The 27,417-nt window shown below is 38.7% G+C and overlaps 1 protein-coding gene across 1 annotated transcript in view; it reads right to left on the bottom strand.

Moving 5' to 3' along the window:
* The window catches only part of FANCL (FA complementation group L), a gene marked incomplete at its 5' end in the record, with an annotated part of 28,233 nt that extends 6,677 nt beyond the window's left edge, over positions 1-21,556 (bottom strand). The window contains 7 exons of the mRNA XM_084262378.1: positions 4,349-4,417; positions 7,387-7,483; positions 14,640-14,737; positions 16,400-16,456; positions 16,894-16,954; positions 17,831-17,889; positions 21,464-21,556. Coding sequence (XP_084118504.1) covers positions 4,349-4,417; positions 7,387-7,483; positions 14,640-14,737; positions 16,400-16,456; positions 16,894-16,954; positions 17,831-17,889; positions 21,464-21,556 — 534 coding nt within the window. The remainder of the gene's footprint in view (positions 1-4,348; positions 4,418-7,386; positions 7,484-14,639; positions 14,738-16,399; positions 16,457-16,893; positions 16,955-17,830; positions 17,890-21,463) is intronic.
* Between the last annotated feature and the right edge of the window lie 5,861 nt (positions 21,557-27,417).

The following is a 27,417-nucleotide window of genomic DNA, read 5'->3' as shown; positions in this document are numbered from 1 at the left end:
TGTGTTTACACTACACCAAGAGGACCCTTAATAACACCAAACAGCCCAAAATCTTTGTTCTTTGGTAACCTCTGTGCAAATGCAGTGCCATTTGCGCCAAATACATCAAATATTCTCTGGAAAAGACAACATTAATAATTCAGGAGATCATCACTAACTGCCCGCCCGACTCCAAAAGCCACTGGCAAAACCCAACTGGTTACTCCATCCTCTGTTTCCACCCTCATCAGGCAAAACATCCATTCTAAGAACACTGAATGCTGAGGCAGCTTCGCGTTTCACAGAAACCAAAACCAAAATGAAGATATTTTTTATGTAGAACCCAAACCTGCTGAGGATGTCAACATCAGCTGCCCTACCTGTATGGTAGGAACGAGTCAGTAGTGGAGGTGAGGAAATACCAGCCCTGGAACAGTCATAAAACCTTAATGCAGTACTACTACTACTACTTTTTCCTTGCTTATAAGTGGGGAATAGATATGCTGCACGATTTAACAATCCAGTTCCCTTCAGCTCTCTACAATGACCACCACAGCAATCTGAGAAGATGATTTTCATCAGTGGGTTTATCATCACAGCACACTCTCAGGTTACATGGCCTCATTCTGGGTTTTCACATGGAAAAATAAGAAAACGTTAGTTAGGAATCCTCAGCTTGACAACCCTTCATCTGGTTTTGAGAGGACTGGGTTTATTACAGCATCACCTCCTGTGCCTGCAGTCATGGCTTTAAACCCACACCACATCTCCAGATTTTCCAAAGTTCAAGCTGTGAGTGCAGCACACAAGGAAGAGGATTAGTGATGGCTTGTGAAAGGCGCCGTCAGTGACTCTCAGCACAGGCCATTTGCTCTTACAGCAGCTGTTTCAGAAAACTTTGTCCTGAATGTTACCACAGAGTATCCATACTCCCCTTTCATTTCAGCAGCACACACCCCAGTCAGTGACCACCAGATGCTCTGGACCTACTTGTTTCTGAGGGGAATATGCCATCTCCCAGGAACAGGTCTCCTGTAGTTCCCATTCCTATCCTCTGCTCACTCATCTCCATCTCCTCACAGGCAGTGCATCGCACCAATTCTTTCATTATTTCTTATTTTAACTTCCGATTCAAACACTTGTCCCTAGTTCACCCCTACGGCCTGTACAAAGATTCCTTCAATTAAAGGAATAAAAAGGAATGGGAAAGAACAGTCACTCTACCTTTGGTTCTTATTTCTAGAGCCACAGAGGCTGGGAAGGGAAGAGAAAAAGCCTCGAGCCTGTGCCTGCCATAAAACCCACAAACCCTTTTCAGTCGCTCTTAGGAAGGCTACTAATATGTAGCTAGTATGGCTGTACTGGAGTAGCTAGTATGGCTACTCTGCCTGATTTCAAATCCCTGTTCCAAATCCTTGATGAACTAAATCTTAATCAAATGGGGTAATAACATTGTAATTAAGGTAAATGCAGCACAACTTATTACATTTTTTTTTAAAGAAAGGGAAAAATATTGTCTTTACGCTGAAGATTTTTCTGCTAAAATTCTTCCAAAATACGTTCATCTAAAACTTAAAGGAAAAGTAGCCCCAACCATCAGTATGGTTGCCCACTTGCCCTTTAGGAATTCATAGATGGAATATAATTTAATTAAGTGAATAGTGGCTGGATGGAAAAAGGATCACTTGAATCACCTACGTAGTTTATGATTCTGTTTGTTTATGACTGTTTATTTCTCACAAACGGTAGTTTACCAATGCCCCCCCTCCTTAGCCCAAATCAGAGACCCAACGCTCTGAAACCTTTATCAAGCATCTTATCAACCATCCCCATGCTTTGCATTTATGGACACGTACAAAGCTGGTATCTGTGAAGCTCCTTTGCTATGAAAAAGCACAATTACAATACGTTTCACTGTATTTTCATCCGAATAACCTCACTCATACCACGCTGTATTACTGTTTCATTGCTGGCTGGCTGCATGACCTCATTAGTCATTAATTCCCACTCTCGTGACCTTCATGTAGCCAACCAGGTGGGCAGTGGTCAGTAGAGAAACAATACCCTGACGTGAGGGCACTGGAATAGGGATGCGCTGAAACCACAGTGGGGTTCCACGTGTACGCTGAAGTGTGGAGACAGCACATTTATCTGGTTATTTAGAAAAAGAATATAACTGAAATAAGTGGATGTTCTTGCACTTGTCATTGAGAAGCACTCTGCATTTATTTGGCACTTACAACAGTAGCAGCAGCAGCAGCATTGCCCTTGGTGCTGATTTCTTACTACTCTAAAATGTCTCCTCTGAGCCAGAATACACTGGCTGTTGCTGATCATGCTGTGAGACACCTGCACTGGCTACTAGGCTTGTCATGACGCACAAAACCCTACCATCTTCAGCTTGACATTGTGCAAGTTATAATTATTCATCCAAATGAATATGTCAGAGCAGCAGCAGCAGACCTCTCATCAGAGCAAAAGAAAAATACATCAAAACATTATCAACCCAGCAGGAAGACAGGGACCATAAGGAAAATTACCCATTTTTAATATGGATGCCATAAAGCCATGTCTATTATTATACAGAGGGGGGAGGAAAAAAAAAAAAAGGGAAAAAAAAACAACCACCCAACAACCCCTCAAGTTTAAAGTCTGTAAGCCTGAAAAGAACCTGAAACAGGCAACAGCACACACAGGGGGGTGGGAAAAAAATAAAACCCAATTACCTGATATCTATTTTTATTTTCCTTCATAGGAGTTTATATTCTAATAGCACAACTGCATCATTTTAGCTAAGCCTTGGCAGCTCCTACATTTAAGACGGCCAACAAATATTAAAATTTAAGACCTATCAGTATGAAATTTTCATGTTATTTTATGAGAAAAATAGGAATAGCACATTCTTTTTCCCTTCTAGGAACCACAATTTTCAAGTACTTGAGGACCTGCTAAATTCTGCTGCCAGTAGTGTTTCAGCATTATCTAACCTTAACCCTTATCTTACCATGGCACGAAGACTGCTCACCGCAATCATCCCCATGCATTTTGAAAATAAACACAATTTACGCAATTACTACACACTTTTTTTTGCACATTCCTCCCCCCACCCCGAAGTGTTAGGTTCATGTCACCCACCCAGATAAGGTCAATTTTCAAAAAAGCCCCTGCAACAAAAGCCTTTCCATCAGTACTACACTCAGGTTGCCGGGATTCAGGTCAGTATTCCTAACAGGCTACCTACAGCTAGAGTGAGTATCTCAGGATTGCAAACGTGTTGTCAAACAGTCTGTAGGTAATTCTAACTGCAAAAAGGTTTTAACATCTTAAGTTGAGGTTGTCACATTTTTGAACATTAAATTTCTACTTATATTATCAATGTAAAATATTCCCTCCCATCTTTGACTCATCAAAGGCACCTGCTTCATACCATGTTTTTCAAGAACATTTTATTAAAACCTTTAAAATTACTCACACTAAACAGAGAGGCAATGACCAGCAAGGATATTTGAGATGTTGTCCATTTGAAGTAATGTATATTGCAAGGCCATAAAATTCATAAAATACTATTAAAAGTATGTATGAAGTTTGAGGTTAGAAACACAATTTGAAATGCTCCAAGTAGTATATGTATAATAGTATGTGTAATCCAGCATAATTCAATTGTTAATAAAGAATTAAAAATAATTTACATTGTTCCAAATCAAATCAGAGAATCAAAACCTGAGATTACAGGTGAAGCTAAATATATTTTTCATCTGTTCTTGCAGTTATTTCCTCAAACTGTGAGGAAAATCTGAGGTGACACACTAAACCTTGAGCTTGGCAGTCAAAATTACATGCCCATCTTAAAATCATTCTGATGCAACCTTTCAGCCACATCCCTATGTAAATTCCGTTCCATACAGACGGGCTTTATCGATGGGCAGGAATCCTCGCGAGAGTTAGGATTATGAAACCCCATCATTTATGTTAAATCTATTTTCCTGAATTAAATGAAATTAAACATCAACTATTTTCTAGAGATAATTCAAATTAACTTACATCTAAGTGGTCACATTTAAATCCATTTAATCAAGTACACATAGTCTATTAAGGAAAAAAGAAGATACATGAAATAATGCAAGAGACTAAAAAAAGACAATGGCTCTTGGTACTTTAAGAGTAGCAGTTAAAAGGTGAAATCTGAATTTTATTAAATACTTTCCTGTTCTTTTGATTGCAACTGAAAAAGTTTTATTGGGTTATAAAAAACTAGAAAGAATAACAAACTGGGGGACTGCTTTTTTTAAAACATCTCTCAACTTTAGAGGGTGCTTCTGTTTTATCTTTTCCTGAGCGTGTATCTTCCCCAAAAAATAGAGCAGTTTACCTGTGGCATCCAAGAAATAATAAACTGAACAGGAAAATCCACAAGGCAATCCGGTGGTTCTGCTGGATACTGAGGGAGGGAAAGAAAACACAGATTTAAGAAGTCAGACTGGTACTTAGCTCCCAAATTTGATAACAAAATACGATCACTGCAAGCATCTTGAGAATTCGGCTCTTGAACAGTATGCACTGCATTTTCAGTAGTTATGAATGTTAATGAACATTTAAAGAAGAAATCGACATGTAAACTTTTTTTATATATCAGTTTTCTAGAAGAGGTGGGAGAATTGGAGTTTCCTCTGCTTGGTTTTCACAGGATACATTAAAAAAAGAATTTAAGACAAGAAAGAGCAAGTATTTTTTAAAACACTTCTCAATTACCTGGATAGAAATTGTAAACAAGAAATAAAAATTACTATCTCAACCATTTCACTAGTCAAGAACTAATTTTCAGTTAAATGAGAGTATTTGCTCTGACTGGCAACGTTTTTTGTTTTCAAATTGAAAGTAATCGAAGCATGTAACAATTTAGAAAGAGGTGAATGAACACACCCCCAAAATGAAAACCACTCCCTGCCCCCAGCCCCAAATTAAGAGATATCAATCACCAAGGAAAAGAAATAAAATGCTGTGTGAAGAAAAAGGAAGCTATAAAAGTTTGATATCTCCAAAACTAACCACTGACCACTCATACTTGTGAATCTCTTGCTGTTTAGCATCTGATACAAAATCCAGGGAAAACAAACTGCTTTTTTTTGGAAAGTAGCAAAGCAAATAAAGATGTAATTACAAATAAACTATGTCCTTTCTCACAGCACCTATCCAAAATTTTATTCACATGAGAAGCTGCCTCCTTTTAGTCCCATTCAACCTTTCAAGTTCTATCAGCAAGGTATGCAGCAGTTTTATAGAATTTTATAGGAACCAACACAATATTAGAGGGAACCAGATATTAGAGACATACAAAAAAAAATTTCCAGGTTCCTCACATATCTAAGAGACTTAAGGCAAAGAGGTGCTGCTTCCCATAACCACTCCCCAAAGTCAATCGCTAGACATAGACAACGTCCTTACATACGAGACGTCTGGCAATCAGTCTATCAGTATTTTAAAAATGTGTCTTTATTCTATGTAAAAAAGTAATTCTACAGTAATTAACTATAAATGGTTTTCAATGGCAAAGGCAGAAAAAAGACATAGCTTCCCTAAAGCATCCATGTTTTCAATGCTTTGATTTAAATAACAATCTAGTGGATTTATGGATTGCACAGAAATTTATTTACGCTTGCTTTTTCATGCATCTTTTGAGTTTGTGGTTTCTCTTAGGGATCCCCTTTCTGAAGGCAACCCCTGTAACTTGAACATCTTGTGGTTTACCTGTCCAAATCGGTGTCAGACAAGTTAAATAACAGGGTAGTGAAACAACGAATTTGGATAGGAGGGAGTTACAACGTAGAAACATGTATCCAACAAAAGCTGTTACAGCTTCTTGTATTGTAGTATTATTGTTCTTGTATTGTTGATGTTATTTTTCATGGAATACTTCAATGTTTGCATAGAAATAAGCTTGTTTTCAATGTATAAAAGCATGCCTAGAACAAACCAAGTCCAAACAATTTTCCATAGGATCAGTTTTAGGACGACTCCGTTTAAATCCCAGCAGCACCAGCCAATTCTGTGTTTGCTTTCTTGGTAAGGAAATTCATTTTATGCAGTCTTCTGTAGGGTGCATTTGAACAAGTGCTTGCAAACAGATTCTGCTAACTTTACATTACTTAAAAAAACAAAGCAACAACCAAAAACCCAGCAGTTTTTCCCTGAATTTTAGTAAATTTTTCTTTAATACCAGAATATTGTTCTGTGCATCAAATAATTCCCAAGAACTATGCAGAGATGATCATGTACATCTGTACAGAACCTTTTTAGACCTTGCAGGATGAAATTCTATGTAAAAAAATGTGATTCCCCAGAAGACAGTATCTTAAAATACTATCCCAGAACATATCAGTGACATCATACATTATTACAGTTACATTCACATGGACATGCCAGAAATAATCCTATCATTCTTTAGAACAATTTAGGCTGCTATTAAACAAAATATTTACATTTTATTTTTCAGCATACAGCTAAATTTATTTTGAACAAATTTTCCAACCTCTGCCAAGTCATTCAGATAATCACCAAAGCGTCTTGATTACTACATGGTATCCAAATTCTTGGGGTCTGAAACAGCCTGCACCCAACCCACTTCTCACACGATACAAAATGAAATCTGATAAATAATATGGTTTCATACTTGACAAGACCCAGCTTTGTTTTCAGAAGAATTCTCTAGCAATTTATTAAAAATTTGAATCACAGAAGGTTGGGGATGGAAAGGACCTTAAAGATTATCAGGTTCAAACCCACCTGCTGTGGGAAAGGACACAAGATTTCTGGACCAGGCATTTTCAAGCAAAAAAAAAAAAAAAAAAAGAAAATCAAAAAGCTATTTCACAAAATGTGATCTGTGCATTAAAAGTATATCCTCTTATTATGTTTGAACTCATTTATAGAAGCCAAAATTGTGTGGCACATGATTTGTCTAACATACCTAACTGCACAACTGACCATCCTCAATTCTTCCTGATCAACCCAAGTTTCCCAGACACTTGATGACAAAAGTGGTTTAGAAACAGAAAGTGTTTTAAAAGGACAGTTCCTAACACAAAGCATGTTAAGACAAGGATAACAGGTGGAAACATTTGACAATTCAGTAGTCTTGTGGCAAGTTTAAAGGCTGGACATGGTTAAAAAGGAGTAGTGATTGATCCTTCACCAGAACAATCACTTGGAAAACAGAAAATTATGATCACTTGTTCTAACAGTTATTTACAAGTCTAAAAGGCCTCTATAAAAATTCTTTCAAAACTTCTTCCCCCATTATCTTGCAGAATAGACATACTAATAAACCAACTCTCTAAAAGCCTTATGAATTAAGAAAAATCTAGTTATTTTGAGGAAGCCTTAAAAAATTTTTCTCCCACATAAATTCACCTTTCCATTTAACTTCAGGGTGATGAGATGCTGTCGACCACAAGAGTCTTCAGCTTTTAGCTTGATAGTTGTAAGGCCAGTGTCTACATACACAACCCTGGAAGAGAAAAGACAAGTGTCACAAGAAGCGCGGTTTGAAACGTCTGCAATACACTTATTAGTCTGTTACAAATATTAATCAGAGGAAGTCCTATACGCCAACCATTTCTGCTGCTCTAGATTTACTGCTGTTAATACACCAGTCTACTGCTTAATGCAGTCATATATCTTTGGGTTATTTACAACGTGTGTCAAGGCTCATGCTGTGGTCAGTGAGCACTGTGTTTCAGTTTTCCATCACTGGAACCTTTGACACACACAGCATGTTCCTGTCAGCCTCTACTTATGTGCACATTAAACTTCCTGTCAAATCTTTGATCCATTTCTGCAGTTTCTGACTGTATGGGACTTTTATGCTCTTGATTTGCTTTTCTCTCCGATGAAGTTCTCTTTTATTATCAATATTATTATTGTGGAAAATTCAGTGGGTATTGGTTCATATTCTGAAATTGATTTTCTGCAGAAAACAGTACCCAAACTGGTACAGCATGAGTTATTTATGATGATTTACCTTCATTTCATGACAGTTTTACACAGCCTACATGCACTCAAGCAAGTAACAAGTACATACTAAATGTAAGTAAGTTTTAAAACTTCTGACATCGTCGCCAACTCTTTGCTTAAGGTCTCACCAATCTGTGCTGCCCCCAACAATGAAGATGAATACAATTGTAAAGCACTTTGTTCTCCAGAAGAACGTTCTGCTGGGTAGCTTCAACAGCTGCCAAAACTGCTCAGACTTCTTCATATATTCACCAGTGCACTGGGCAGGTGGATATTTTGGCATTTTTACTATGTCATTCTTGCATGAAGATAAAAAGAGGTCCAAGATTATTATACAACTTATCACCTAGACTGATGGAAGGGCCTATCAGAGTTCAAAGAAAGCATCTGCTTGCTGACCTAGGTAACATTTTTTTTTAAGCCATTACATACTAGCTCAGTCATTCGAGCCAGCATGCTGGGAAAAATGGTTCTCTTTCAAGTGAAACAGGCAGCAGAGTTGCAGGAGCCTGTACAAGAACAAACAGACCTATGCCAAAGGGTGTGCACATTCCTACGAAGGAAGTGAAAATAAGAAAAATTAGGTCCATAAAATGACATAGCCTCAGTGAGGGAACTGAAAAATACAGATGGAAAAGGCAGTAGTGGTAATAAGTAGGGAGAGAGATATATTATTTCATGTTTAATGCTGATTAACTTTAATGCAATATTAAATAGCTCTACAGATTCCTGGGAGTATTTTGACACTCCTTTTCTCTACAACAGTTGAAAGAAATACAAGCCTTGATAAAAGCATAATTCAACTGCAGTCAATTATTCGATTATTTAGAAAGAATTAGACTGTTCTTCTTCTAACTGGAAAGAAGTCATTACTCCTGCTTTGTTGCAACTTTACCTTAACATTTTATCACAGAGCTTTTATCAAGATAAGAAAGTACCTACATTCTACCCTTCCATCCACTGTTGCCTGGAGCGGGGAAATCCTAAACCAGCAGTTAAAGCAAAGAAAGGTTAATGCAATAAAATCTATAGCAGCGTCCAAACCAGAGCACAACTGGTGCCTGCATCAAACCACCAAGATGCAAGATAGTAAAAGTGAAAGGAAAAACTACAGGGATGCGGTCACGGTGTTTAGGATATAAAATTCTCTGTTCTGACAGTTATCTTTGGCCATTTCGCTCTTGAGGAACCAAAAAGGCATGAATTCTTTTGGTTTAAAAACCAAACATCTCTGCAGATCTTCACTCCAAATTGGGTAGGAGGGAGCAAAATTAAAAAGTGATTTTTATTTACTAGATAGCAATGGACTTAAGTATCTTACAATTTACTTCTGAAATCCTTGAGGGTTCAGTACTTTTACAATTTGTTTAACAACCTGGCAGCCTCTAAAATGTCTATTTATGTATTTAAAATAGAAGCATACACATGCCATTATATTAAAAAATATAGTGACAATATCATTATGTTCAATCATATTTGTAAAGAACCTTTGCTTCAGTTTTATTGACAGAGTAAATTAGACACTTAAAGAAAAAATATGTAAGCATTTGGAAAAGGTGTTAAGAGCACTAATAACAGCTACCACGTTAATTATGGAATACATAACAAAATGATTTTCACATTCTGTCCATTTTTAATATGTTTTTAGTTTCAGTATTCATATTTAAAGTATCTTTTAAAACCAGTTGAAAATGTGAATTTTCACTGAGCTTGGTGGAAAGAGAATAAACCCTAAAAAGCAGTACATCCATCCCCGCTACAAAGCGCCACCACAATCTAGACCAATCTGGACATTTAAGTTTGACTTCAACAACTAGTCACTAGAAGATGACAACTATTCGAGCTGACCAGACAATACCTTTAAAGCATTATTCATTACAAACCACACACTTAAGAGGTTTTCTAGTAAAACATTGTCTTCCCCTTCAAAACTTTTCACAAACAGGAAAACCAAGGAAAAAAAAATTCCTCAAACTAGGGGCATACAGGGCTGAAGAATGCCCAGAAGGAAAATTCATAGCTAGCTGACCTGAAAACAATAAACTGCCTCTGGGGAATGAAGGAGGATTTGAGTTTTCCATTTAGGATAGAAAAAGGAACTTGGTAGCTTTGTAGCTACTTCTTCTCTAACAGCACTCTACCAAACTTTGGTTAAGAAGAAAGTCAGTTCTGTAGGACCAGAGACTGTTGCACACCACTGTAAAACTGTGGTGGGCTGACCCTGGCTAGAGGCCAGATGCCCACCAAAGCCACTCTATCACTCCCCTTTTCAGCTGGACAGGGTGGGGGGCATTCCTCACACCCTTCCCCTGCTCCAGTGTGGGGTCCCACCCACAGGACAGAGTCCTCCATGAACTTCTCCAACATGAGTCTTTTCCTATGGGACTTTAATCTTGACCATCTGCCCCAGTGTAGGTCACTGCTATGTCTTTCAGTCTCTCAAGCCCAGACTGCTCCAGCCCAGTCCTCCATGGAATGACAAGACCCTTGCCCCCAGCAAACTTGCTCTGGTGTGGGTCTATCTCTCTCTGCACAGGCTGCAAGTCCTGCCAGGAGCTTGCTCCAAAGTAGGTCACAGCATCTTCCGTATCTCTCCAGTTGCTCCAGTGTGGGGCCTCTCCACGGGCTGCAGGTGGGGTCTCTGCTCCCCATTACCGTCCATGGGCTGCAGGGGGACAGCCTGCTCCACCATAGTCTTCTCCATAGGCGACAGGGGTATCTCTCCTCTGGTACCTGGAGTGCCTCCTACCCCCCTTCTTCACTGACCTTGGGGTCTGCAGTTTATTTCATCTTCTCATTCCCTTCTCTGACAGCAAAAAGCTCACACATGCGGGGTTTTTCTCCACCATCACTGATGTGTCTGTCCTTGAGCCCAGCTGGCATTTACTCTGTCAGACTTAGGGGAAGCTCCTAGCAGCTTCTTACAAAAGCCAGCCCTGCAGCCCCCTGTCCTCCACTAGAAACCTGCCCTGCAAACTCACAACAGCCATATGAGCATCTTCATACAACTGTATAATCAAATCAGGAATTGTTTACATAGGTGATTTTCAGTTACATAAAACTTTATTCCTCTGTAGGCTTCATCACTTTATCATATAGAAAAAATGGAATAACCACAGAGATGGAAAGCCTCACTTAAATCCCTCAAATACTTTAATTCAGCACAAGTGATATTTAATCAGGAACACACGAAAAGCCAGGGTGCCCATGGAAACAGAAAAGGCAGAAGACACATGCCAAGTTTTTTTTCACAAAAAGCATCAAACAAAAAGGCACCGGAATTTAAGACAAGTGGGATCACAACTCACACTACGGACTTAGGAGATACTGGCAACATATATGAATCCACATGAGAGTGATAAGAGTCCTACAAATGTTTTATAGTCAATAATTTATCTTTCCAAGATATTGTCATCGAATCAACTAGCAATATTATGAGATAGTAGAAGAGCCTTTCCTGTAGCTTAACACTACTACATGTGCTCTACCTCCCACCTCAGCTGATTAGGTTTGTGCTGGTATTTTTTCCATGCTTTTAAGTGGAAGGAAGTATCCTCCTTCAGCACTTAGTGCTGAAAATTTGGTACAATTTCATAACCTGCCAAACCGTGACTTTTGTGTACAACTATTTGAATACAAGAGCATAGTCACCCTCCCCCACACCTAAATTAGGTCAAGAAATCAAGTTTTCTGTATCACAGAGAAAGTGATTATACCTAATCGCAGCAGCAAGCCCATTTGCACTCTTCATTACTGTTTGTACTTTCAGTGGTTTAAAAGAAAGGAGTTGTAAGATCATTGCAGATAATGCCTTCAATTTGTTTCTGAGAAACTTCACATATTCCTTAGATGAAAGCCATTAGAACACAATAAATTTGTGCCACACCTGAGAGCTTCTTAACTCATTTGAGAGGTAAAGGAACCATCTATTGCTTTGATTCTCTTTCAGAGAAAATATCCTCCAGTTTTTCAGTTGGATTTGGATGCAGGCAGCTTCCAGCATGACCCAAAATGCATTAGAGAAAACTAAGTCTATGGTCCACAACAAGCCAATTCTTTCCCAAGAAAAATCCTGATAAATAAATCCTGATGCTTCTCAAGGTGTGAGCAGCAATCAATCCTTACTAAAAAGCAGGCTTCCTTTTGTGCTGAAAGACCATACCAAGATGTTTTTAACTAACATGCAAATACACATCGCCTGCAACTCAAAATCAAGCCTAGGTTAAGAGGCCTTCTTAGTTGATAATATTGTTAAAAGCACACTAAAGTTACCAATGTACTTCAAATCATCTCCCTAGGCTGTTCTGCATCCAACTCATAGTAAACCAGATATGAACCCCCGCAAGTATAGCCTAGCCCTTTGATTTGCACTTCCCCAACAAAAAAACCCAACAACCACCAAATAACCAGAGACCTTACCTTTAAGTCAATCAAGAGGTATATCTTTAATGAATTACATGAATACACTGGATAAAAGCACAGCAAAGTTGTATGCCTATACGAAGACCATCCTTGCCTAAAAAACAGGTCAAATTCTGCCTTAGAAGCACTCTCTGATAAACACTGATGTGATTTTTAATAACAAACCACTGGATGTATTGTATGAACAGAACATCAGAATACCAGCTTTGAGATAAGCTGCTAAATTGTATTTTGAAAGCATATTTTTAGTATATTTAGCTACACATTATATTTATAGATTCAATTAAGTATCTTATAGCTATATATCAGTGCCTGTTTCACTGGCACAGGGTTTTGGAATTTGTTGTTTTTTTCTTTTTATTTATTTTGGGAGAGCAGGTACGATTCAAAATTTATTTCCCATGTGTTTAGGATATTTTAACTAATATTCTCAGACCTGAGTCTGAGAAATTTGAATAGAACGTCATCAGCTGGCACAACTACATATTTAATAATGAAGTAACTGGAAAACATTCATCTATTTTAACAAAGATATTTTAAATCTTTAAATTAAATAAAAAGGGCTTTCAAAGCAAATGCCTACTTAGGGTTAGTCACATTATTAATTTATATACAAATCATGTACAAGAACTCAATATTGTTTTTAGACTGAAGGCCTCTATTTCATTTAGCAGAATAAACACTTGTTAAAATGAGCTTACCATCCAGGACTAAGGTAAAAGTAGATTTGTCTTGTTGAAAACTGCAAATGCAGACTTTTTTTCTTTTAAACTTTCATTTTACTGAATCTAAAAAGCAGCTTCTCATTCAAAACTCTTCAACATCCTACAAAATCTTTCATCTTAACCCCTTGAAAGGATGCACTGTGAGAGTAATTGCATATTATTAAAGACAGCCTTCAAACATATTCCATTCCAGGCTCTCTGCTGTAGGAGTAAAAGACTCAGTATCAGAGAATTTGCCAATGATGGCACATGTGATGGCAGGTAAAGCCTTTAAAGTAAAAGTCTGCAAAGCAGGAAGCTTTCTGGTTTGCTGAAAGATTTCCACACGGACCTTGAATACTAGATCGCAACTGAGTGTTCCTGTAAGAGGCATGAGGAGAACAACCTTGTTTTCTTCTGTATAGGGACGAAATTAAATTTGTTCTATGACCTCATCTGAGAGTACATGGGACTGAGAATAACATAATCTGTTTGAACTCATTCAAGAGCCTAGTGAGAAGGTAGCTATGTGTACATTTCATGCCTCAACAAAGTCAAATATCCTCTGCTAACGTGACATTCTTGCCCACGGTGTTAAACCAACCATTTTGGGGTGAAAAGATTCCACTGTAGTTTTTCACCCACAAAATTACCTGAATTGCCACTTCTTGTTCCACAGATACTCAATTTAAAGTACAGCATATACACAAAAGCGTTGTCTTGGGCACACTGAGCCTCTATCCTCAGGCGACAGTTTATACTCTCCTTGGGCAGTAGCCATCATTTTTCCCACTTGGAAATGCTTTTGGTCACCCAAACATGGTCTGATTGCAGAGGTTTTTGAGACTAAGGAACACTTTTCAACAGCTCTCATCTCTGTCTGAACCCATCTGTGTAACCAAAAATATGTTATTCTCTGTGGGCAAAGAGCTGGATGTTTTGAAGTCCTGGATTTACAGCTTTCCAAATTGTCCCTTCCATTCACTATTTTGTTAATTGTAGATTTATCTTTTTGTGGATTAATTATGTTATTCCTTTGTCTAAGGAGATCCTTGTGCTATGGAGAGCAAGGCAGAACAGTTCTTTAAAAATAATTATTCTAGTTCTAAAAAAAGAAGCATTAAAAAAGTATAAAGGTATGTGATGATCAACCAGAGCATACAGGAACGTTCAAAAAAAGTATGTACCAAGTAGGGAAAAAAAGAAAAAGGAGAATTATTAAAGTTGCATTAAGCACGTTTACTATGCTTTAAGAATGTTTATAGGTCAAAGAAGAATTGATTTCTTACTAGTAGCATCTCACCTTTCAGCTCAGTTATCTGAGACTGGAAACATACCTTCAGTTTATACAGGTTTGGTTTGGTTTGTAATTTATAAAAAAAAACCCAAAGCAGAAGTTATTAAAGCAAAACCAGTTTCTAAATAGGAAAAATTAACAGAGCAAGTATGTTGATAAGTTCAACTCACAAACAGAAAAAAATCCCAGGTAGTGATAATGTCTGTTAAGAAATAAAATAAACATACTTATTCCAACCCAGTATTTCCAGATCTCTGATAAGACAGGAGTAGTATTCTGGCGGCCGTGGTATATGCAGGTCTGGTGTATTCTTTAAAGCAATTTCCTGTTTAAAAGAACATTAAAAACATCATTAGGAGACATTTCAATATTTTTGCATCTATTTAGTCATGTGATTTTTGCAACTCATTCAAAAATATTAAGCTTATGTAAAATTAAGTGTACACTGCATTTGTTTTGTTATAGCCTCCAGCTAAAGCAGACAAAGAAGCTGTTTGGTAAATTACTTCAGATACTGGTAATGAAAACATCTGCAATTTAAAAAAAAACAACACAGATGTTTACAACACAGTCTTCAGATGCAAATATCAAATGTGCCTCCTTTTCAACTAATAAATTTGAAGTCAAGCATCTTGACTGAAAGAACATTTCAAAAGAAGGTTCTATTAAGCCCACAGCTGTCTCCTGGGCTCCACAGTCACAAAAGACAACACATATATGAAATCATCCATATTATTATTAAGTAGCTATATACAGCTTTATATAGCAATAAAAAAATTAAAAATCAAAGAATCAATTTCTCAGTTTTAATATCAGAGAATAAGTTTTGGTACAGACACTCATCAAGTACGCTGTAATGTGTTAACAAGAAGTTTGTATCACAAAGGTAATGCCAGGTTAGAGAGAAAAACAAAACCAAACCATACATTCCATATTTGTGTTGTGTTACTTGTTCTTTAAAAGTGTACTTATGTTAAAATTATGCTTACAGGACATATAAATAAACCAAAGTAAGGAATTTATTAAAGTTATTTAAATAAAACTTATTTTAAATAAAAGAAATTAGTAAATAGAATTAGTAATACAACTGGCGCAACAATCATTTCTGCCCAGTTCTCCCACACTGTCTTCTCTTTTTTCTATCTGCGCTGAGGATCATTGTATGTTACTCTTTTGAGTTAATTACTACTTTTATTGCATTCTCATTTTCAGAGTGCTTGTGCATCCAGGAAAATAGCTTGGAATAACTATTGTGAAATATTCCAAAATAGCCACATGGAGACATTCAGCCCTATTCCAAATGCCTTTGCACTGTTTAATGTAATCCACCTTGAAAGGGATTGAACCAATCCTGAGGAACAGCACTGCAGAGACAGTAGTGGAATACCAGAAGAGTATATTTGTTGTTGTTTGAGGAATGCTTCCTGTGGTTTGTTTCTAAATTGAGTAGTTGTACACAAGTATTCTGAGCCAAGAATGCTCATAGAATGTTTTGCTAACAGACAAGAAACTGTCACTTTAATGTTGCTGACTAAAGACTTTGCTACTCCTCAATCCCAGATTAGAAAAACTTTTTAAAAAGTAATAAACAGCAGTCTTTGAACTATAAAAGAAAGCCTTCTTCATTTATTGGACAAATTGTCACAAAGGTGAAAGCACTGTCAGCAATCCACCAACTATATAATCCCTTATATGATCATAAGCCTTCCTTACCATCTGAACAATACCAGAAATTCCAAGAAAATCATTGTAAAGACGACTGCTTTATACTAAAATCTCTTGCTGGGATTTTAATTTTTCTATAACATTCCAGTCACTCAAAATCCTGAAGGATATTTTCACAAATATTGCATGAACAACCTACAAAGTCATTTCACAAAATAAACCACAGAAATCCATCTATTGAACAGGAAACAGTAAAAAATGTCAAGTGAAAACCAAAGCTTTAAGAACATCGCTTCTCCCATATATGTATTCTGTCACTTACCAAAATAGTTTTCAGCTCCACCATAAAACTGACAAGATCTGGACAGCTGTATAACCTCTGGAAGGAACATAGCATCAGCTAGTTTACTTCAATTCAACTTTTTGTGGTAAACAATTTCAGTCTGTTTATTTTTCTACTGTTGTCAAACCAACTAACATAAAACTCTGACCATACAACACATGTTTAAACACTTCAATTACAGAACAAGCTTCCCAGAGTTGAGGAAACTTCACAAAAAATTAACCACCACCTTTGTCACATCACGTCATATATATTCATATATATATACACATTTATATAATCTGTGAAGACAGTGATGAAGACTTTATTCTTCGCTAATGAGAACAGAAGCTTTGGAATCTCTTAGAAATGTTGTTAATTTGGTTACATTTATAATACATGTGTGAGCATATTTTTTCAGAATTATTATAATCATATCGTTAACAGAATTTGTTATATAAAGTTATATACCTGCTTTATATAAAGCTACATACCTGCTTTAAAATATGACGATATCCATGCAGGATCTTCTTTAGGTGCCAGCTACACTCTATCCTAGACAAACAGTATTTTGTATAAATTTTTAATTCACAGTATATGATTTTTAGAAGAGATCGGGAAGTCTGCTACACGACAATGTGCAATTTTTTCTTCAGAAAAACAAAGGAAGAAAACCATGCTTTAAAATTTCTTTGAGTTTCATAATCAGAGTTCTTTAAAACTTCTAAATGTCACTACCCCAAAGCCCATTAAAAATTAAGTATTTATCTACCAAAGCCTGTTCTTTGCAGAAAACAACATAATTCTTGCAAGCTAATATGACTTCATAAAATATACCAATATTTAAAAATGATATTCTGAAAATGTCAAAGTTGCCTATAATGTCATTTTAAGTATCTGACCTGGAATATAATAAAGCTATTGAGTACCACATCTGTTCACAGCTCAGAGCAGGCTGTCCTAGGCAGAGGTATGGAATACAAAGCTCAAGACTAATCTGGGTGCACGTGCATGCACACGTGTAGAGGAAGAGGAGGTTTAAAAAAAACCCCATGCTAACCAACATAATTGCCTAAATTTACAATTTTGCACTGAATTTTCTGTTTCCCAAATGGTGGCATATAAATTATCTGATTTAAATTAATGTGTTTTTCCATTTTGTATTTATATATAAATATAACTAATTAATTAAAACAGGTTTCTAAGTTAATTAACAACAAAATATTTTGATATAGGCCATGTTTATTGTCAGCATTTAACACTAATGCTGTACAATTTTTATTGCTAGGTTAAGTTGAAACCAGTAAGAACAAATTACAAACACTGATACTGGAAAAAACAAATAATTCATACACATATCCGTCACTACTTTTACCAAAATAAACTTGTGTTACACACAATTATAAAATGGCTTTCATAAAACTCTCTTACCTTGCATTTTGCAGTTGAAAATCCACTGGTAACAGTATCCTGATATGGAAGTCTCTACCCTTGAAAATAAACAGTTAACAGGAAGGTAGGTCAGCAGGGAAAGATAGTTAAGATACTTGTGGGAAGTATTCTCCAATAAGATCAGCTACTAAAAGTTTGTCTCATCTGACTTTCTGGAATATTATTCAGGATTTTGTTATTTAGGAGAAAAAAAGCTGCTGGTTTTGGCTGGGATAGAACAGACCCAACCTGAGCTGGTTTTGGCACCCAGTAACTCCATACAACACACTACCTCTCCTGGCCTGAGTGCTGCTGTACCAGATGGAGCCTGAAGTATGGACTGAATGACCTCGGTAGAGATTGTGTGGCCATTTTACAAGGGTGGTCCATAGACTCATGGAATGATATCTGCATGTCACATCAAAGGATGAGAAAGCAGTGGAGAGGTTAATGAGGATCTGTTGGACAGTGTAGGACCTGAGCATGATGTAAGTGGTATGGAATAAGGGGTGAAGAATGTGCTGGCTTTGGCTGGGACAGAGTTCATTTCTTCCTAGTAGCTAGGATGAGGCTGTGATTTGCATTTGAGTGGGAAACAGCGTTGATAATATATTTTTTTTGTTATTGCTGAGGAGTGCTTACATAGAGCTAAGTCTTTCTCTGCTTCTCACCTCACCCCAGCTGCCCAAAGAGATATTCCACACTATATGATGTCACGCTCAGCATATAAGAGGCTGGGGGCAGAGGAAGGAAGGGGCAGATATTCAGAGTGATGGTGTTTGTCTTCCCAATAAACCATTTAGTCTCCTGAAGGAGGCTGAACACCTACCTGCCCATGGGAAGCAGTGAATTAATTTCTTCTTTAACTTTGCTTGCATGCATGGCTTTTGCTTTACTTATGAAGCTGTCTTTACCTCAATTCACAAGTTCTCTTACTTTCATTCTTCCAATTCTCTCCCCCATCCTGCCAGGGGGAGTGAGAGAGCAACTGTGTGGTGCTTTGCTGCTGGCTGGGGCAAAACCACAACAGTGACAGGTGGAAATAATGCTGATTTTAATTCTGAAGTTGAAATACTCTTGACCTTTAACTCACAGTAGCCAGTAAAAACTCATCAACACACCACATTTTATAAAGAAAAGTAACACCTTCCAGAAGAATAAACATATCCAAATTTGGACAAACCCAAAAATAAGATTAAATCCAAGTCATGCTGAATTACATGAAAGTCTGTCTTCATCTCTAGCAAAGTCAAAACAGACTCTTATCATAGAAGTACTACACTAAAAATGAACTTGGGCACTGATCCACAACACATTTCAGCAAGGTTTTAGAAACCGTAAATGAAAACAGGCCCAAGTACACAAACATGTTTTTTTCCTGTTAGTGGAATCCACATGGAACAGTTCCTAAATGCCACCTACTTGTACTTTCAGCAATTGTCCCTATTTGTGATACTCCTCCTCCTTACTTACGGGATGATTAAAATAAAACTGAAATAAAGAAGTAGGTTGCAAGCAGGTTTAACTCCTCCCCAAAGGCAAGAGAGTAGTTCACTCATCTCAAAGCTTTCATTTCAGACCTTTCCAGCTCAGAATCACATCCCCAAATTCTCAGATTTTTTCACCAGGAAGTTAAGAACACAACCCGATTTCCTCCTGTGATGAGACGGCTAATACAGAGGATGCTCTATCTCAAAATCAGAAGGGCTTTTAACAGTTTCCCATAACATCCTCAGATAAACTCAAGAATGAACTAGATAAGCTGGCAGTGAGGTAGACTGAAAACCTACAGAACTTCTGGGCTCAAAGGGTTGTGATCAGCAGGACGAAGCCCAGCTGGAGGCCCCTGACTGATGGTGCACACCAGGCCTGGGGCCCATGCTATTTGTCCTTCACTAGTGACCTGGATGATGGTATAGGATGCACCCTCATTCGGCAAGTTGGCAGAGAATACAAGACTGGGAGGACCTGTTGATACACTGCATGATTGTGCTGCCATTCAGACAGACCTCAACAGGTTGAGGAAATGGACTGACAGGAACCTGGTGGACTTAAGACAGGAAAGTGCAAAGTGCGGTTATTGGGAGAGGATTTGCTCCATGCACCAGCACGTGCTGGTGGCTGACCAGCTAGAAAGCAACGGTGCAGAAAAACACCTCTCAGACAAGGAGAGACTGGGGGAGCTAGGTCTGATTAGCCTGGAAAAAAGGTGGCTTGGGAGGATCTCACCAGTATACACAAATACCTGATGGAGAAGTCTAATAAGACTCCAAGTGACAAAAACTGACAGGATAAGATGCAACTAGTACAAGTTGATATAGGGGAAGTGCCACCTAAATGCAATGAAACAAAACCCTCAAAGAGCAAGAGGTTGTCAAGTACTGGAGCAGGCTGCCCAAGAGGTTTCACAGCTTCCATGCTTGGAGATATTCAATCCCCAGAAGGACATGGATGGTCCTGAACAACCTCCTCCAGCTGACACTGCTAGAGAACCTCCAAAGCTCCCTTCTAACCTCAGCATTTCTGTGATTCTCAAAGCAAAACCAAGATACCCGTTTCAAAGCTCTGGCACATTACTTGCTTCCAAACTCCTCCAAAGCTCATGTTTACCATATACTTAAATTAAGGATAAAATCTCTGACTTTGCTACATTATGGGCTTAGCCTTCATCAAAAAATCATCTAAGGACACATATTCACATTCCCATCTTAACTTTCACATTAACTCCAGGATGCATTCTAACAGCCTTTCAAAACTTCCAGCTGTTGGAATAAAGGAAATACAAACACATGCTTGCAAGCGTCATGTAAAAGTTGAATACTTCCTGAATTTTGACTGCAAAGCTACACTTTTGAAAGCACAAGCATGTCGACTCCGACTGATTTTTTTACAAGAAGAAAACCCCATCTCGATGTAAATGCACCCAGCTCAGAGCGTTTTCTATGGTTGGTGTGCACACACACGTGGTATTTTAAAGCGCCGTGGCTGCAGCGTCACCGCGTAGTGCAAAGCTTGCTTAAGAGCATCCGCTCTCTCACACTGTCCTAACTCATCACTCTCAGCCTGCCCTAGCTCATCACCGGACTAACTCCGGCGTGTCCGTCCCGTTGCCCCTGCACAGAAATTCACCAGCTCCTCAGAGAAACGATGCAGCTGCTTCGGCTGAAACCTCCCAGGCACAATTAAGCGAAGGGAAAACACAAACGGTCATTCGCTTCAGCCCTCGCAGTAGGCAGAGTGCGGGCACACTGCACCTGCCCTCTGCTACCCGAAAACATCCCGAAATTTGCCAGCACAACAAATCCAGCCCACAAGACCGCGCAGACCGCGCTGCAGAAACAAGAGCCGTTCCGGGTGCGCCAGCCGTGCAAACTCGCGGGTCGGTGGCGAGGCCGCCTCTCCGCGGCGCCCACGGCGGGGGAGCGGGCGGAAGGGCCCCGTTACGCCCCCCGCGGCTTCTCCCGCTTCACATACCCGGCGGCTCCGCCCTCGGGCGGGAAGCTGCCTGGCCCGGCGAGGGGTGAGGAGGAAGGCGCTCCCTCTTTACACGCTCACGGAGCTGCCTGCGGCTGCAGAAGGCCTTCAGAAAGACCGACGCGGAGTAACGGCTTAGCGGCGCACGACTCCAGTTACCTGCGCGGTGACAAAGCCCTCGTAAGCCGTCCCCTCCCGGTTCTGAGGCAGCAGTAGCGGGCACTGACGGAGCAAAGTCCCCCAGCCCTCCATACCGCCCCTCCCGCCCAGCGCGGCCATTCGAATCCGACGCGCCGCCGGACGAGGGGCCGCCCCTGTCGGCAGACGGCGCACGCGCCTGAGGGGAGAGGGTGGAGCGCGCCAGTACGCTGTTAGAGCGGGCGCGTGGCGACCGTTAGCCTGAGGCGGGCGGCGCGTTACCTGAGGCGTACAATCCTGTGGCGGTTCCCGCGCCGAAAAGCAGCTTCTGGGAGCCCGAAGGGCGCGGCTTCCCGGGAGTCGAACGGTACCCGGTCCCCGGCCAGTACCACGGCTTCCTCACACTCTAGCATGTCCCAAAGGGTCAAGGACACCAGAGCTAGCAAGGACCGTCGAGCAAGGCTTTTAATATGGAGCCTGCTGCACCAAGCAGTGCAACCCAAGGCAAGGGGTCACTTCTGGCTCGATGTATATATTGCTTTGCTAGGAATTGTAGTGTGTTCCCCTCCACAGTATATTTGGGGTGATAAAAACTCTTCTGTCCTCTCACACAGGTGTTAAGATAAAAAAACCTTCCTCACTTTTCTGGGTGGGCTACCACTAGGAAATGGCAGTCATTGTGTTCGGGAAAGCCTGAGGAAGGAGACTTAAAACAAAACTCTGGGGTCTATTATGTAAGCTTCTGGAAGCCTTAAGACTTTGCAGTGTGTAAAGCACAACAAAAGACAGTTTCAGCCTAAATAGACATGAAAGAGACACACGTGGGAAAAAGTTTTACAAAGGGGTAGGTGGCTTACCAAAGTCACCTAAGACATGTTACAGAAGTAGTGACTGAATCTTGAGAATCAATGGAGGCTGTTTCCCTTGGGAACAAGTGCAATCTGATTAGCAAATGACATATTAATGAAGTTTGTAGAAGGGCATGTTTCTAAGCCAGCTCATAAGGCCTCCACTGTTGGATAGGGTATGAACAGCAGATAATTTCTGTGAACTTTTCCAATTATTCATCTCCTGTAGGAGGTAATTTCTCCCAATGGTTGTTGAGTTGTTTGTATCTTAAACCCATGCACCTCACTGTGTAAATGAGTAGAGAAGGCTCAGCAAAACATAGAAGAGGCAGTATTTGCAGGAACTCAGATGTTCCAGGCCAGGGAAGTAGCTGCAAGTGTTACAGCAGTGTTATAGCTTCTTTGATTGCTAGCAACAGCTCAGAACCTGAGGGATAGGAGGTGAAAGATTTCCAAGACCGGCCTTTTAAATTCATCACAGTACAATTTTCAGGAATGTGCCAATGAAAACAGAAAACACAGGCCAGTTAACATGGGGTGTTTTGGTGTGGTTGGTTGGGATTTTTTGTGTGGTTTTTTTTTTTTTTAAACACACCTTGCAAATGTCACCAATCATTTCCAGACTTCCAGCTAATTATAGTGCACCTGAGAAAGACATGTTCTAGCAGTTCAGCGCTTAGTAAAAATGCTGCTCTAATCACCCCTTTTTGCTTCAGATGACTCTGGACTGATTCAAGAAACATTGCTTGAATATATATTCACAAACAAGGTTAAACACCATTTTATTGAACTTCCGTGCCCATCGTTTGCTCCCCTATAGCAGTTCATGTGCGTTTCAATACTGCTAGCGCTGTTCATGTGCATTTCAATACCCAGCATAGCTCACCTTGAGTAGTTAATCCAATGCTTCATAGTAAATTGCATGCTTCATATTATCTGTTAATTTCATTTTAATCAAAATATTTCTTCTCTTGCACTGCTTTCTCTCAATATGCATTACAGCAGAAATTACTTTATTTAAATTGTGAAGTACCTCTCTCCTTTACCAGGTACAGAGATTATTTCTTAATTGCATCAAATGCAAAACTGAAAACAGTTCTTCTTTTCTTGGCCATGTTTATCTTGGTCTCTGACATGAAAAGAAATGTCAAGTCACTTTAGCCAAGTGCAGTTATGGAGTAATGTATCTAAATAAAGATATTGTAATATTAGAACCATAAAATATTTTAGCACTGGGGACCAGAGAACATTAATCATTATCTTGTGCTGTCTATACTGCATACTTTTCAACTTCATATAAAAATGCAATTACTTGAAATATCATGTTACTTTGATCTGGCACACAGGCTTTTTTAAAAAAAGAAAATAAAAGCAAGAAAGAGGGTTGACAGGTGTACTACTTCAGGCAAAGGAGTCCTGATGCGATCTTTCAGCCACCTTTAGTAATTTAATTACAGTCATTGTTTGCCAGAAGAATCATTATGTTATTAATTTTTCTATTCAGGTATCACATTCAGCCAGTTAAGTAATCGAAAAAAATTATGACTTGAGTGACAAAACAAATAGTATGCAGACCAAACACTTGAAAGTGAGAATTTCTAAGCTAGATTTTGTTAGTAAAATTATCCCACAAGTAGTCAGACAGAAAGTACATTCACAGAATTCACATGAAACTATCAGTATCCAAAATAATTGAAATAATGCAGACTTCTTAAGAGCTTGATTTTTTATTTAAGGATATTATGAAAGGCAAGAAAATAACTGCATTATTCTCCAACATAAAACAATAAATTTAAAGCCATGTAAAATTGCTAATACTGTTATTGCTGCCCTTCATAATTCAGTGTCATTTTATTCATTTTGCCCCTAAGAAGTGACCTTTTCTGTGCATATTTCCCAACGTTTTTCCACAAATCCCTGAGTGACAGAATCTCATCCTAATCCCATTTCCATTTTGATGCTACAGAAAAGCACTGTAAACCTTAGAAGCAATAAGTAATCATAATGGAAAGATAATAATATGTTTATGAAATCTGGATTTTATAATAGCAAATTGAAAAATTACAATAGCATTTCAAGCCATTGAAGGTCAATGTTACTAAGAGTGCAAAGCCATCGATCAAGTGTTTTTTAAACTTTCATAGTTTAGATTATTGTTTAATACAAAACATCTCTATTTCAGAGAGCACCTCTTATGAGGTGATTCTACAGCCTGCTCTTAAAAGCAGTAGGTGTTTGTAAGGAAAAACCACACTAGAACAATATTGAGTATATTTTAGGTCTGCTTAAAAGACAGCTAAAGACATAACAACTTCAGAGTCCTCTACAAAATGCATCATAAGCCACAGTTATAGAATTTCAGCCCTAATAAATTCTTAAAGGTAGAAGCATATGAAAGGACACAAATACAGCAAAAGCGTACTTTTAATAGCATGAAGGTGTACTGTTTTCCTGCAGGTAAATTCTCTTGCTAAAAACTGCACCAAAAGTATACATACTGAAAACCAGTGAAACTTAACTTAGGTCCTAGACAAAAAAAAAAAAAAAGAGCTTAAACCTAGTCCTCAGTAAGCTAATTAGTTCCCTCTCTTGAGAGTCAGTTTTCCAATGTTTGAAAGCACAAATTAGACACACTAGCAGCCCTTGGGACTAAATGGAGTTTTCTGTGACTACTCTCCTACTGAAGGCTCACTGGTGTGAAGGACAGTCATGCTCTTCCCTTCACCCTGTTTCTGACTTTGTATCCCCTTCTCACTTGTGCCAACCCTGGTTCCCCATTGATCCCCTTGTAGACTGGGCCAGTTTGTTCACTGACCAAAACCTAATTGTCTTTTTTCTTCTCCTCAGTGCATTAGTTTTATCCTGGCCTGGCTTGCTCAAGCTGTACGCAAGCACTCAAGCTGACAAGAAAGCATCCCAAGGGCACATCCGCAAGCCTAACATCCTACTGTTTCCAAAAAGGATATTTGATCGGACACTGGAAGAGCACACAGGTGAGAACCACCAGGCTTCTCTTTCTACCATAATCCTCTCAGTCCACAGCCTGTTGCTGCCAGGGTTTTAATTTACCCTCCCACATTTGTTTTACCCAAGAATTTTTTGCTACAGAATATTATGAACGAGTTGTATAGAACTGTCTTGCACTGTACTTTTATTTCTGGCTACTTAAACTATTTTGCATCATTAACAGTTCACAAACTTAGGTGGAGAATCTGGACATCTTTTTGAATACCTCAGTACAGAGCAATGCAGTTGGTAACAAAAGCATCTAAGGCAGGAAACCTGTCTGTTCTGATGATTTTAATTGCTATTGTTCTTCTGTATTTAAGAACTTTAATATTAGAAAATATGCACTGATGCCAAAACCAAGAACACTGAATGATCTATTAACAATATAAAATGATTAAGTAAGCATTGGATTTTTTAAGATGTCTTAGGTCTAGAGGGCTCTCAAAGCTCATGTTCATCTTTATACATACAGGCAAAATCTTGGCACTGTCTTTGGCAGATGACCCAGTGAGATGACTCATGTATGAACATTAATGCATTCACATAAATTAACTTCTGCAGATGAGAAACAGAGGTTTTAAGACCAATTACATCTTTCCAATTTGTACAAATAGTCCCCTTGCAGTCAGTGGCAACTCAAGAAGATGAGGCCAATCCATATGTTGTATCGATTCTGAAGGCACAAGAGTATGTAGTTAATCCCTTTCAAACCTTGCAGAGCAGAACATCTTGGAGATCTTCCAAGCAGCCAGATGAAAGTTGCCTTTTAGAACCAGGGGATATATGATGTTAAAGATTCCAAAAGATGCTAGGCCAAAATCTGACTTTGCTTTTACCAGTGTGAAATGAGAACATTTCAGTGGAGATGTGTGCCAACAAATACAAACCTGATGATTATCTTGCAAGATAGACTATAATGCTAACATCTTCTTTCTTGTTAATTCCCAGAAAAACTAAACTGAAGATAACAAACTAAAATATAGTCATTCCAGCTACAAGTTTTTGACCCCCAAAACATTTGTCAGGCACTTCACCATAGCTTTGAGGGGCTTTTGCACTGCTAATAGGTTTTACATGGAGATTATTCAGATACCAGAGTGATAATTGACAGCATCTTTCTGGGTAGGTTGTAAACCAGTAAAAGTTACAAATGCATGACAGTCTGTGTGTGCATGGGAACGGGATCTTCAGTACACACAACTCATAACATTCATGACAGCTGTTATAGATGTGAAACTGGAGAATTGTCTTTCTGTAAAGTTCAAGACATAGCACCTTTAGATGTGTTCACACCAAATTTTTGTCCCTCAACCAGCCACTGAATCTGAGTATTTTGAATCTACAGTAAGTATTTCACTGGTGAATTTTCACCCCTTTTGGTGGGATTTTCTAAACCCTGTAGGAACACAAAACCATCCATCAAGCAAAGTTCAGAATCTGCAGGGTGACACCCAGGATCCAGTTCAGAATCCTCAGATTTCTGAGTGTTGCTGGATCATGCCAGTAACACTGAGGCTGAAATTAACTAGGTTACTAAATAAATGTTGTATTTGTACAACATTGTGGCTAAATTCCATCCTTAGTGCCCACTGTGAATCAATATTGTCTAGCAAACTAAAATGAAATGCTTGTGTTGTGCAAAATGATGGAAGTCATTCAGACAGAGCCATATCACTGAACGCCATTTCCCCTACATTTTCAAGGTTTCCTCACCCTCAGTTTTGAGGGTGAGGAAGCTTTAGAACTTACATAAAACCACATTTTGAAGCAAAACTAAATGTTTTTATAAATGTCACAATGACATAAACATGTAAAACAAAGACTTTACATTTGTATGCTACTTGAACCAGTAAAATTATTCCATATGCCCATATTGTTGGGAAGTACAAAGTATACTGACAAGAGACTAAAATCAGAAAGGTGGGTCATTGCTCCCTGTTACACTAAGAATGTCTTTCATAACTTTTAATCCTTGAAACATTTAAGAGAGTTGCCTTAAAACTCACAGAAAAAGTAGCTATTATTCATGGATAGCAGTCTGTGAATTTGGGCAAGTCTATTCTTTGTCTTAGAAACAAGTTGAATACTTACTGTTCTGTCTGAATTTAAAGTTGTGCG

Source organism: Gallinula chloropus (assembly GCF_964237585.1).
Source record: "Gallinula chloropus genome assembly, chromosome: 3".
Classification (NCBI taxonomy): Eukaryota; Metazoa; Chordata; class Aves; order Gruiformes; family Rallidae; genus Gallinula; species Gallinula chloropus.
The sequence above is the reverse complement of the archived record's forward strand: the minus strand, read 5'-3'. Positions and strand labels throughout refer to the sequence as shown.